Source organism: Gobius niger (assembly GCF_951799975.1).
Source record: "Gobius niger genome assembly, chromosome: 21".
Classification (NCBI taxonomy): domain Eukaryota; kingdom Metazoa; phylum Chordata; class Actinopteri; order Gobiiformes; family Gobiidae; genus Gobius; species Gobius niger.
Window position 1 is genome coordinate 21,263,157 of NC_136872.1, and position 14,792 is coordinate 21,277,948.

The window sequence follows — 14,792 nt, forward strand, 5'->3', positions numbered from 1 at the left end:
TTTGATTAGAAATTCAGACATTAATTTGATTCCATAGTTTAAAAGTCATCAAGATGAATATTTTGCACAAAAAGGAGGAGGCGGCACGTTAATGCTCGTGCTTCACAGATAGAAGGTCCTAGGTTCAATTCCCACCTGGACGGGGCCTTTCTGTCTGGAGTTTGCATGTTCTCCCCTTGTCTGTGTGGTCTCTTACCACTAAACACATGTACAATAGGCCAGGATGAATGAGAATGTGGTGTGGCTTGTTCATTAACATGGACTGTCCCTACCAAATAAACTACTAAACTAAACTAAATATAGACTTCAAATTCAGGTAACGGGGAATGGCACGTGCATCAAACACAAGGCCCATGGGAGTGTGTGCCAAAAAAAAACTGTCTTGTTATGTGAGCTGACAACCACACTGCAGAATTGCTTTGAAATTAAGACTATACATTTATGAATGCTGTTTTCAAATATGTCAATATATGTGCATATTCACAATTCTTTCACTTTCGTGTCGATGTTTCCTGTTTTTCTTTGTGCAGATGAAACCTTTCAGTGCAGACTCTTTCCCTTTCTCAGAAAATGCAGCCTCTCATCCTGTGTACATTTTACAAAGCGCCACAATAGACATTCCGCCCACATGTGCTCTTTTATGTCACGGTGTTATGTTTTCATATCCGCCTAGCTACCATCAAAGCCTATGTGGCATAATGAGTCATAGTGGTATTTTTTTACAAATTAATTAAATAAGTAGAGGCCGGGACAATGCCATCCAGTATAACTTGAATATGTAAAGGGAACACAGGTTCTACTCAATAAGACAGAGGCAGCATGTTCCATTTACATGTCATTTATTTCTAAGTTGACATTAGACACATCAATTTACAGATTTCATTGCATTCAGTTGGTTTGGTTTAGTGTTCTTGTTTATGTCACCTGTTCCTTGTGTATTTAGACCCCTGTGTTTTCCCTTGTCTTTGTTGGAGTTCATGTCTGTCCGTGTTTGTGGGCTTCTTTTGCACCTGTGTTTTTGCCTTGGAATAGTCCATTACATTTATTTTGGGGCAGTTTTGCATTTGGGTCTCATTTCCTCGTTCCACCACTCCAACCAAATCCAGGCCCAGCAAACTGCTTTCCCAAAGCCATGCCTTCCTCAGTTTCTGTCCTGGGGCCACCGCCAGACAACATTCTCCATCCGGGGTGGGCTCCTCTTGTCCTGGGGCCACCATCAGACCGAGACCCCCGTCCACAGTGGGCTTCTCCTGTTCCTGTCCTTGCTCCACGCCTGTGCGCCCCCAGGCCAACGCCTGGCCCTGCTCTGCAGCTGAGCTCCATGAAGTGTCCTCCTCCGGTGCAGCCCCTGGATCTTCCGCCGCCTCCGGACCTTCCGGACCTGCCTCTGCCGCCATTGCCCACAGCAGGCCTTCTGGACCCGCCTCCGCTGAAGACCCCTGACCTGCATCTGCCTTCACCGGGGACCCCGGACCCTCCCCTGCTTTTGCCAGAGACCACATAGACCACAGAGACCCCGAACCCACCTCTGCTTTCGCCGGAGATCCCGGACCCGCCCCTGCCTCTAGTGGGCGCTTCCAGTCCGCCTCTGCTATGACTCGGACCTCCCTGGCCCCCAGAACTGCAACCTCTGGCTCCCTTGCCTCTGTGGCCCCCGGACCTGCCAGAGTCTGTTCCCTCCTCCTGGCTCCCTCCACCCTCCCGGGTTCATTGACTTTGGGACGTCTTTGAGCCGCCCCTTGATGGAGGGGTACTGTCTTGATTCTGTCTGTTTGTAGAACAGCACCTAATGTGCTTCACCTGTTCCTTGTGTATTTAGACCCCTGTGTTTTCCCTTGTCTTTGTCGAATCCTTGTGTTTGTTGGAGTTCATGTCTGTCCGTGTTTGTCTGCTCCGGCTTGAGTTCTGGGTTTGTTTTGCATCTCTGTTTCTGCCTTGGATTTGTCCATTCAATTTATTTTGTGGCAGCTTTGCATTTGGGTCCCATTTCCCTGTTCCACCACTCCAACCGTAACAGATAAGAATGACTTTAAAAGGACTAACCACCAGACTGTCGCACGCCCACATCTCGCTCCCTTCGGCTTGTCTGGAGCCGGCTACTACACTTCACACGTGAGGACCCCAGCACCCCCAGACAAACTCTAACCCTAACCTACCCCTAATGGTCTTATGTCTTATTACATTATGTACATCCAAAGTACGAATATACATTATTCCATTATGTATGTACTGCATAGGTACAAGTTATTACACGTTGTTACAAAGCACATTACATTGTACTAAATGTAGTTGGGTACAATGTATCAAGGTAGTGCAAAATAAAGTGATACCTTAATAAAATCAATTTAATAAAGCTGCTAAGGCAAATCAAGTTTATTTGTAGAGCACAATTCATACACAAGGCAATCCAAAGTGCTTCACAGTTGCATACAATTATTAATTATTAATAAAAGAAAACAGATCAAATATATAAAACATCAACATGAATCAATTATAGGAAAAGGCAAGAGTGCAGATAAAATACTTTCAGTGTCATATGCACGGGAAAAAAAGAGGTGTTTTCAGCCTGGATTTGAACATTGTCAGAGTTGAGGCCTGTCTCACATCCTCATGTTGACTGTTCCAGATTGTTGCTAAGGGTTGTCCGTTTCCTGTACGCAGACTTTTTTTTCTTGGGTAGCATCAGGACCGAGGGAGCTAATATTTCCCATTACTTAAACTATATAATACTATAACTATGAAATGTTTATGGTTTTGTGGTTTTGAAGCAGCACAACGTAAAGTTAGGAATACCCAATAAAAAAAATCTGGTTATTTTATATCTTTAGGTCTAATTTAATTAATTTTAAGTTGTATGCTGAATATTACTGAGGTAAAATCTCCTGGCTGGACCAACCAACCAAAATCCAAGCTGTGCCACCACTATCTAACAAAGGTGGGAGTGAGTCACTAAATGCAAGTCTCGAGTCCTGAAGGTCCAAGTCCCAAGCACGTCCAAGTCAATCGGTCATGGGCTCAAGTCAAGTCAAGTCAAGTCAAGTCAAGTCTTTCTTTAGCCGCCAAGTCACCTCAAGTCACAAACGTCAGTGTTTAGTAAAGCCCTATTCGCACGGGATAAGCATTATCTAGGGACTCCATATAATAAAACAATCACCCCCCGACGTCTGCTTTTTACGTGGCACGTTCGCACGGGATAACCGAAGCCTGAGATTCTGGTTGAAATTGACAGACATCTCCTGGATATGACGTCAAAGCGCTCCTTTCTGAGTTCATTTGTAAAATTAACTTTCACCGGAATGAATTTGTGAAGCCTGCTTTAGTCTCTTACCATAGACAATTCTCCGTAAAAGGTATTTAACCGTAGTTGGTTGGAAACGTGTAGTTGGAGTGACAAAAACTGTGAGCGCAGCCTGGCTCTCTCTGATGCGCAGATGCAGAACACCGCGTGGTTTCTCTTCGCATTTTGCCTTTAAAACAGCCTTTTACTGAAGCTAAAAGGCTAACATGATGCAGCTAATGTTGTAGCTGAGAGCGCATGGACTTTGGATAAAATACACGAAGCCCAGAGAGCGGAGGGAGAGGAGAGAGGCGAAGGTAAGCACCGACTCGGGAGCATCAATGACGCTGGAACCACTGAATATCGCCCCACTCACCCTCTGTGTTTCTTAAACATTAAGTTGAAAATGAGGAAATGCAAATAATAAGCTCTATTATTTCTAATGTTGAAATCTGAGGCTCAATATTTACGGCTCTGAGTAACTCGTCCTATGAGACTTACGCACGAGTTTTAAAACGCGTGTGTTGCAAAATTCGTGTTTTATGATTGCGTTCTGAAATTTATTCTGCAATCTCTGGTTATTCCCAATTGAAATAACTAAATCTCAACAAAAACTAATGTAGCCTAATGAGAGTTGAATTAATGACAGATAAAAACAGCTCAGTCAGTGCGACGCTGTTTGTCAAAATAATGGAGTAAAACGAAACCACTGGCTTAAACTCTCTAATGCTGCCTCATGAAAAAGCCTCATCACGTGTTTATTGTTTATTGTTTATTGTTTATTGTTTATTGTTTCGTGTCGGATCCTTTGTCCAAATCACAGACATGCCTATTCGCATTGGATTAGTTTTATCACAGGACCTCGGAGTTCAGTAAAATATAGGACATTTGCGGGGGAATTTTTACTTTGCAAATCACTGACATTCGCACAGGATTAACATCACAGGACATTCTCCGTGATTATTACAAATCGCATGTGGTCCCAGGTAAAACTAACCCCGTGCAAATAGGGCTTTAATTCTTGTCAAAATGTGTTTAATCTACTTTAAATTTTTAAGTGCTTTCTTAAGCACTGTGAAAATTTAGCAATTTTGAAAATTTTGGCTAAAATCAAAGTTTTTTTTAAATCTAATGTATTTGGATTTAAAGTCTAATGAATATTCAAATGGCTACACAATTTAAAATGTATATTTTAAAATGCTCCAGTCTATGTACAAAATTCAGACGCAGCCGTGGCATCTCTGCTCAGACTGCTGCCTCCACAACCCGGCCCCGGATAAAGCGGAAGAAGAAGAATGGATGGATATTTATTAATTTTACATTAGACACCTTTATTTATGACTGGTTTGCATTAACTTTGTTCTTTGCACATTTCCTTATTATTTGCACCGCACTGTGTTCTTGAGAGCTGCTTCTCCATTTTGAGATCAATCAAAAGACACCAACATTGCTGAATGTTAAAACAATTTATTACGGTTCTGATTGTAATAATCCTTTAGATTTGTTCCACTACATGCAATAACAATAGAAAGGACACATTGATGAGGAAATGTATTTGTGATCATCAATTTCTTCTCAAATGCAAATGATTTCATATTTACATAAGTGGCTCCTTTGACAGAATGCTCTTGGTTTATTTTGCCGTCTCAGGTAATTTACAAAAACGTACTGAAATGTTATTTGATTCATTTGATGACTGTCCGCTCATCTTTCACTTTAATCTTTAAGCAAAATAATAAGTTGGTTTCAGGGAGAGGAACAAATGAACAACAGAACTTTTGTCACAATAATGAAATTTCAAACTCGATTTTCAATACTGAAAATAACACTCAATTCTTAACACCAATTTTGATGCCATGGCCAAAAACCCTTATTAGTTTCAGAGTTACCATGTTCTTGAGACATTATTGTAATAAAAGGTCTTATTTGACCTGACATTTTTGCATTTTCAGCTGCAATATTGAATATTCAAAAGCCAAATGCTTTGAATTAATCATTCAAATGAAACCGTGAAAAATATGGCATGGCACTACAAAACTTAATTAGATCATGTGCATCCAATGGGGCGGACGATGTTCATTTATGGCCAAGTACTATCTCGCAATGTAAAAAAAAAACTAAGGTCTTGCTATCTCGCCACTATTTTGAAATAAAAATTTGGAAATAGCCAAAAATTTTGTCAAATCGGGTTTGAATTTTGGACCAAAATCTGTGAGTTTTCGTCAATGTTCACTGGGTTAAAATTGCGACAGCATGAAGGAAAGAAAGAAAGAAGAATATTCCCGTACGAAAACAAGGTATACTATACAATGATTTAAAAAAAAAAAAACAATATGATAACGCTACCGCAGCTGCCCTATAGGCTGTGCCATTGGCCTCGCCAACCCCTACCAAGCACTCACTCACACATGCCCCATATTCAACAGGTCATCTAACATTTTAGAGAAGACCTTGGTTTTATTTGGAACAGAAATCCAAGTTTGCTGTAGACTACCAAACTAACTTCTCTAATTGTTAAAATTGCTTTAATTGGAGTATTACGTATACATAGATATGTTTGTGAAAAACAAAATTGGTATTACTGCTCTTTATTCATTGCATTCTTAACATCTTGACTGGATTCCTTTGTTCCACGTATCCAACCCACTATCCCTCCGATTCCTGATCTCACTGTTTCCAGTGAGATCCCAGGAAGTAATGCGGCCGGCGCTGCGACGCTAAGAAAACCCCACAATAAGTTTCCCCCTATGACACACAGGGTTTTCTTAAAATTACTGTAGACAGCCTCTTGGGCCACATTGTGAAGTGTTTCCTCTGGGATGTTTGGTGAAGATTGTTTGAGCTTCTCTTTCTCTTTTTTTATTACTTCCTGAATCTCCCGCAGCATCTCGTTGCTGTAACATCCTCCTCCGTTCTCTCTCACTGTTTGGTCGATGGTTTTCAGCAGTTGTTCGATGTGGTACTGGTTGTTTCTGTACGGATCCTCCTGGTCTTTGTTCCAGTCTTTATTATCGAACACACAACAGCGGCCTCCACATTTATCCACCAGGTTTTTGAGGGATTTGTTCTCCTTCAACCAATCCTCGATCTTCACCCCCTCGTCCAGCTGGTCTCCGTGAGTGAACACCACTGTGGTGTATTTCAAAGCCTCTTCACTAAAATGCTCTTTTACCATTAGGTTTACGATTTCCTCCTTTAGTGGAGTGAAATTTTGAATTTTTAACACCAGCAGGAAGGCGTGGGGTCCTGGAAGACACTCAATGATGCATTTCAGGAGCTCTGATTTCAACTCTTCACTATCTACGTCGGTGTCAAAGAAACCTGGCGTGTCGATCAGCTGGATGCTTCTCCCATTGATGGTTTTAGTTTTGGACAAACAGGAATTTGTCTCAGATTTTGCCAAAACGCTTGCTTTGAAAATGTCTTCTTCTCCAAACATAGTATTGGCCAAACTGCTCTTTCCTGATCCAGTTTTTCCAAGAAGCAAAATCCTCCTGGTGTTTCCTTCTGCTCCTGAAATGAAGACACATTTTACAAACATGTCAAGATAAATCTTTCATTACAGTAACCGGGTCATATTCAATAAAGCTGGTCCATCTAAAGAGAAGAGGGACAGGAGACAAAGAGACGACTTACTGAAGAATGAGGATGCTGCCTCCAATCATTAATCGCCATCCAGAATTTGACAACTCAGGACAATGTGCTTTTGGATGATTATTTTAGTCCAGTGTTGAATTTAAGATAAGCCACTCCATCTCAAACCAACGCCATCACAGGTGAAGAAGATTAACAAAGTTTTTTTTTTTTATTCATAGCATTGTTCATATTATGCCTTTTACTAATTTACTGCAAGGAGAAATTTAATTTGTGAAAATGTGCTGTACTTTTTTAATCTTAATCAATTTTGAGGATTCTTCCCACAAAATATATATAACTTGTTTTAAATTTGATAGTTTGGAGCTAACAGGATGATTTCCTTTCTGTGTCTAAGACCCTGTAAAGACCAAAATAATAATAGACTTGCGAGAAATGAAGTCAAAATGCTGGTATCAGTGGAAGATATAAACCACCCTAATAAAGAATAGAGAATGCAAAAAACATGATATGCAGTGATAAGCAGTGAAGCTTCTATACCAGGGGTTTTCAAACATTTTACTCTAAATACCACATAATATATTTAAACTGCAAAACAGGTTCAAAAGGGCACTATTATTATTATTAGTAGTAGTAGTAGTATTAGTATTAGCATTAGTGTTAGTATTATTATAAACCTCACTCACCTTCCATGATGTTGGCACGTCTTGGATCTGTCAGAGAGAGTGACCCGATCTCACTTTGCAGAAGTTCATCTTTAATTTCATTTGTGACTTCATCTGTAAAAGAATCACACCTTGATACATTTCCGTGCATCTGGTGCATGAAACCACAACCTTTTCCTGTTGTTTTGTACCAAACAATAACACTGACAAATAATTTATATGGCCACAATGTTCATAATGCTTCTGTTTTGTTTTGTTCTTTCACTTGAAAAGTTGAAACAAAATTGTCATTGTTTTCAAAAATGATTAAAAAAAAACAACTTTCAGCAAAGGACCATATGGGCTCCTGTAGATGCTGCTTATTATTTGAAGAATCCAAAATAAAGGAGTAAAAGATTTAAATATCCACAAACAATAGAAAGATTTATAATGTTGTGTAGCTGAGAAGCCCCAGTCCACTCAAGACTGCACTGACAGAAACATGACACTCTGTTATGAAGAGGTTTGTTTAATGAAACAAAACTGACATTAAAATAGGCAAACCTACATCCACCCGATGCCATTGTGTCTGTGGTCAGTCTGTGGTCGGTCTGTGGTCAGTCTGTGGTCAGGAAAGAAGAAAGCCTATGATAGTTGCTACAAGTAGAGAAGAGCTTTTCCCTATGTGAAGGACAAAATACAGAGTCTAATGAGTCTGATATTAAACAATGAGAAGAGCAGGATGTAGATATACTCACAAAGCAGGATGTCATTACAAATCATTTTAATCTGTCAAAGCAAAACACACAAAGACTGATTATTTACACAGAACAATGTATTAGATAGAATAGACAGATCTTTCCAGAATAGTGTAGCCTTATTTCACAGAGTTGTGTTTCAAGCCAAACCCTGTGATCACTGGTCTTTCTCTCACTCACGCCCTTCTTCTGCAGTTTTCTTCATCTGCACAAACAAAACCTCAACTTCTTTCAAAAGCTTCGTCAGGTCCTGCATGACTTCGCTCGGTGAGCCATATCTCACCGCCGCTTTTCCAGCCAAAATAGACCCCTTTAACAGACCCTTCTTCTGTTTTGTTCTTCCTCCATTTCGTGCTGTTTTTTTGGTGCTGAGACTTTTGATTCTGATCCTTCTGATTCTTCTCTGTGTCGAGCCTCCTCAGAGTCAGAGCTACAGCCATCTGCTCCAGCTCTGTGTTCTCCTCCACCTTCAGCACGAGGAGGAAGGCGTGGGGTCCTGGAGAACACTCGGTGATGCACTTGAGGAGCCTGGTGCTCAGCTCGCTGCTTCTGGGGTCAAAGAAACCAGGAGTGTGGATCAGCTGGAGGATTCTGCCGTTGACCGTTTTGGACAGAGCTTTGTGTCAGAGTTTGCTGAATGATTCACTGGGAAAACATCCCCGAACAAAGTGTTGGCCAAACTGCTCTTCCCTGATCGAGTGTAAAATAAAGAGGACAGTTTTTGTTCACAGTTAAAAATAAAGTCTCGATTTGTCAAACACTTGTAGCGGCCAGAATGCCTGCCTGACCTCTAGGAGTCGCTGTGGCTGATTCCTCCTCATGCTTCTTGCCCTGGCCCTATTTAAGCCTGGTAATTAGTGGTGCCAGATGTTGCAAAGTCTGAACAGTCTGTTGACCGTGCTGAGCTCATGTAAATAAAGGAACACATTGCAAGATTACTGCGCTCCCCTTTGGATTGTAACACACGTCTGAAGCCCTTCAAAACTTTGCAGCCTAGTGGTTTTGTGTGGCACAAGGACACACGGCCTCTACAAAGACCATGATTATAATAATACTTTACATTTGTTCCACTGCACATGCTGTGAAGATAGAAAGGGCTCTATGAGGAAATGCATTTGTGATCATCCGTTTCTTCTAAAATGTTCTTGCTTTTTGAATTACTTGAGTTGCTTCTTTTACAGAACGCACACTCACATAATCAGTGTCCTCTTCTGTTCTCACGCTGTAAATCTACATCTTCTTTTCCTTCATTGTTTTTTATCCAGCAACACGCGAACACGACCACTGACAAATATCTACTATGGCCCCAAAGGTTTGGATTCTAAGGCTTGAACTTTAATAAATGTTACTTTTTACGACAATAAACTACGAGTTTTGCCTAGATCTCCTAATGTCCTTGTTAGTTCTCAGTTGTGTCATTCTAATTCAGTCTGGATCCAATTTTCTCAGTCTGTGGTTACCCTCCTTTGAAAAATCCAGTCCAGTTTGTGTGATTTTTGAGACAAAATATAGACTTGACTTTGTGCTCACCTGCCATGTCTTCTCAGGCTCTGTTGGTTCTGGGTGTGTTCAGGCTGTGGAGTTTAGTGACTGCTGTAACTGCTGCACTGTTTAAAATACTGGTCTCAAAGGTCAATCCAACATATTTTTCATTGAACTTAAAGGGGGGGTATTATGTAAAATCGACTTTTTCAAGCTTTACATCATGTTATTATGTCATTCCCTCATTAAAAACATGCCTGAAGTGTTGCCTTGGCACATTCACGTATTTTTGAGTCATCTGTAAAAACTCTGATGGCGGCCATTTTAGGGATAGGTTTGCCTGAGTCCTCCTAGGAACGCCCCCACCTCCTGGAGACGCCTCCGAGCTTTCGTCACCAGCCGAGTAACCAACCACTGCTCCTCAGCAGAACCCCCTCCCCACTGATGCCACAGACAGCGTGTGGAGGGGGCGTGTCTGAAAGAGTCAGAGGTTCTTAAAGAGACAGAGGCCTATTTCAAGACATTCACTACAGCCATTTTGAGAGAGACATTTTATACAAGGCAGTTATTCTAATTTACTGCATTTACAGACCAACAGAAGGTTGCGTCATCATTGTAGTGTGATATAGACTGGTGCTATGTGACTGACAAAAGCATAATACCCCCTCTTTAACAATATTTTTGAAGTACTTCCTGTACTATGGCATCACGTCCTGTGGGCAAAGTCAGAAAGTGACAAGACCCACTTGTAGGCTTCATATATTAATCTGGGACGCTACAGTCTCTTTATCACCAAGTAAAATTGCTAGATCATGTACAATATACTTTACTGTGCTTATAAAATCGTGCTGTGATTCTTGAAGAGTTTAGAACCACTGGAACCATCCCCCAAAATCACTTCACCAACCACCTGGGACCCCCTTCTGTTAAACGTAATTCACTTTAGAATGATTTAATTTGCCAGAAATGTAAAATCTGGTTTAGTGATGTTAGTTTGGAGACTGTGAAGGAGGCCTGTGATAAAGAGACTTTAAAGTATCCCCACATGATCAGACACAAGAGACATAACAGTTAATAAAGAATAAAGACCCGCATTATCGTGATCTTTATCTTTATTTTATTATTATTTTATATGTCAAGCTTTTTGTTTTTGAACCAGATGAAAAAAAGATAATTATTGCTTTACTAGTACTGAGTAAAAAATAATAAAACTATAGTCAGGTAACGGATTAGCACGATGTACAAATCTGGTAATGATGCAAATTTGGTCGTGACAGTCCCTCCAGTGCAGGTCTCTGGCGCTCTGCAATTTCTGCAGTTCATTATTGTTATTATTTATGTTTTTGAAGTAGTTTCTTGTATTAGTGATTAGTGTGTAAATGGTAAAACATTTCTCATTCACATTTGAAATCCCTGTGCTCTTTTAGTCTTTGTTTCCTAATGAGATATTGTAAGTTAATAAACTGTGAAACATAAACTGACCCCGTTGTGTTTTTTGGTTCTTCCTTTTTTTGTTCTGTTTTTGTTTTCTGTGGACTTTGTGTATTCAAAATCCGTTAATATTATTGTATTTCATAGATATTCACCGTATAAATTATGAAGAAAAACAACGACAAAAGATCAATTTACTCAAAAACCTTTAATAAATCACATAGAGTTAAATACAGTCTGTGGTAAATCATTGCATTGGCGCTGGCGCTCCCTCACACAGTATTTGTGCTGTGTAGTAAAAGTAAACAATCAGCAGACTTTGCTGATTGTTTACAACGGTAACATGAGGAAGAAAGTTCCACAAACATGTACAGGTATAGTTGTGTTTTGAAACTGATACAGAATACTCAGAATACTTGTTTATCTGATGTAAATGTAAAAATAATGTCTAACTGTAGCATCAGGAAATACAAATGTAATTTACATGAATAAGGGTGAGGCACTTATAAGCTTCTTTCTTCAGTCTACTCCTTTTGAGCTTCTATGAACCGTATAATTACTACTACTGTGGGTCAATAGAAGAAGAAGAATATCTTTATTTATAATGTCCTTTCACAGACATGGTCACAAAGTGGTTTACATGAGACAATTGTACATTCACTCCATACTCGGTAATTTCCAAGCGAGAGCACTAACCACTGTACTACCGTGCCGCATAATATATGCAAACTGGATTAAAAAGTGAATAATTGCCATTACAAATGCATTTTCTTAACAATCTGATTAAAGCAAATGTAAAACTGACACGTTAAAATGATTTAAGATTCATTTGATTAACAATTATTTGGCATAAAAACTACAATCTTTTCTTGTACAACACTGAGCTCCTTCTGGCGGACAAAGGTGAAACTACACCCACAGTATTGTAAACTGTTTTTTCCTTTTCTTCTAATTCCAAACTCGTTTAAGGTTGTTTTGCTTTAAAGTGTCTCATCATAATGACTCTGAAAAATATGTTCCTCAAGATTCCTGAGAGATACTGTAATCATATAACTTGAATAAAGACAAAGAACACAAATAATTAATGCTTTTATTTAGTCTTTTAAATGATCACGAAATATGATAATGTTATTAGTACAGATTATAGTGAGAATACATACAGCACAAAAGATCATTGACATGTTATGAGAGTTTAGATTACAGGTTCAAAAACAGCCGGTTAGGCGCACTTGTAAGTGTGGGATTTGAACCAGTGAAGATTTTGTGGCTCCATCTAGAGGTCAGAGTGACTTTTGCAGACTTACAGACTAAAACCACCACAACAAAAACACATTATTATTATTATCGTCATCTTCTTTCAATCTTCATGAAGTTTTGGCGTCAGCGCTGGATTTGTTTTGGTGAAGATGTTTTGATGTAGTTTTTCTCATTTTCTTTTTCTCCCTCCTGTCTACATGTCTCTTTAACAATTTGGTCAATGGTCTTGCAGTGATTTGATCTATTGTTAGTTATTTCCGTGTTGATTCCGGCTCTTGTTCCAATATTTATCTGCAATAACATGAACGGGCCCTCCACATTTTGAAACTAGATTGCTGAGGGCTTCATTATAGTCTGGGTTGAATTATTGTTGTACTTGTGGTATACGTTTATACATCAAGCAGAGGCATGCACAAGTGGTGTGTGTGATTCATGTGAAAGATACTTTTCATCACGTGTGTACTTTTGTACTTCTATTCATGTTTGTGATGTTTAAATGCTTTTTGGGCCACATTTGCAACAGCATCTTTTGCAGCTTCGGCCATTGACTCAGCGTACTCAGACACCAGCGCTCCCACTGGTCCTACAGCTGCTCCCACTGGTACTCCTACAGCTGCTCCTATAGCTGCTCCTGCTCCTGCTGCCACACATATCACCGCCACACCGGCACTGAAACATAGAACAACTCCTGCTCCTGCTGCTCCACCAAGAAAAGCCCCCAATATGGCTCCTATTACTAACCCTTTCACATTGTTCTTTAGTAAATTGTACACAGCCTCTTTGACCTTTCCCCAAAGACTCTCCTCTGAGAGGTTTGGTGAGGATTTTTTTATTTCAGCTCTCTTTTCTTCTATTTGATGTTGCATCGTCTGCAGCATCTCGTTGGTGTAGTATCCTCCTCCATTCTCTTTCACTGTTTGGTCAATGGTCTCCAGCAGTTGGCCGATGTGCTTCTGGTTGTTTCTGTACGGATCCTCCTGGTTTTTGTTCCAGTATTTATTATCGATCACACAACAGCGACCTCCACATTTATCCAACAGGTTTTTGAGGGATTTGTTCTTGTTAGTCTTCAACCAATCCTCGATCTTCATCCCCTCCTCAAGTTGGTCTCCGTGGGTGAACACCACTGTGGTGTATTTCAGAGCCTCTGCACCAAAATACTCTTTTTCCATTAGGTTTACAATGTCCTCCTCTTGTGGAGTGAATCTTCCTAGTGGAAACACCAGCAGGAAGGCGTGGGGTCCAGGAGCGCACTCAACAATGCACTTGAGGAGCTCTGATTTCAACTCTTCACTATCTAAGCCGGTGTCAAAGAAACCAGGAGTGTCGATCAGCTGGATCCTTCTTCCATAGATGGTTTTGGTTTTGGACAAACAGAATCTTGTCCCAGAGTCTGCAGAACTGCCTACTTTGAATGTGTTTTTTTCTCCAAACAAAGTATTGGCCAAACTGCTCTTTCCTGTTCCACTTTTTCCAAGAAGCACAATCCTCCTGGTGTTTTCTCGTTTTTCTGAAATGAAGACACAAACATGAACGTTAACATAACTATTTCTTAACATTGTCTACAGTAACAGAGTCATAACAGATCAAACTGATCTGTCTGTGATGAAGAGGCTGTTTGTGAGAGAGACCACAGAGCAACTCATTGAAGAATGAGGAGGTATTTTCATTGACCTTAAGAAGCTTTCGACACGATGGATCACAAGATACAACTTCAGCCTTTTACTTTCTCTTTAATTGATCAAACCAGAAACACAGGACTCCAAGTTGAGTTGAAATCCACACCCTGTCTCAGACTCAAAAGACAAACTCGGTAAAAACATCACATAAAAATGTAATCAAAGAAAACTTTCTGTTGGTATAGGTCGATATGATCTGTTTTACATGACTGAGAAAAACTCCAGTGTAAGTGACAGAATGCTGATACTCATGATCAGAACCAGGTCAATCCAAAGAGACAGAAAAAAATTAATTTAATCAAATGTGAAAATATTCAAGGGGAAACTAACAATAGAAAAACCTGTGACCAAGATATTGACAGACGTATAATTTGTTTCCATTTAAGGCAAACCTTTGGACATCTAATGTTTACATTCTTTAAACCAGTTTGGTTTGTGTTTCATATTCTTTTGAGTGAGTCATTCTGTGATAGCATCAGATGTGCTGTCAATAATATTATTTTGTTCATGAGGGTGATGAGTCTTATGTTGCTTTCAAAGGCTGACAATGGAGACAATATTCAAACCAAACGTTTGTCTTCACATGAGTTACTTTTACAAAATAAAAATGGCAGAGAGCAACTACATAATCACGGCGACAAACTATCAACAGATAATTATGTTTCAACAC

The 14,792-nt window shown here is 39.9% G+C and overlaps 1 protein-coding gene across 1 annotated transcript; it reads right to left on the bottom strand.

Annotated features, from left to right (window-relative positions):
• Positions 1–12,916: 12,916 nt before the first annotated feature.
• Positions 12,917–14,524, bottom strand: LOC306981028 (GTPase IMAP family member 7-like; the record flags this gene model as incomplete). Its single annotated transcript, XM_079580574.1, has 2 exons — positions 12,917–13,953; positions 14,515–14,524. 2 exons carry the CDS (start codon positions 14,522–14,524, stop codon positions 12,917–12,919), a joined length of 1,047 nt encoding a protein of 348 aa, XP_079436700.1.
• Between the last annotated feature and the right edge of the window lie 268 nt (positions 14,525–14,792).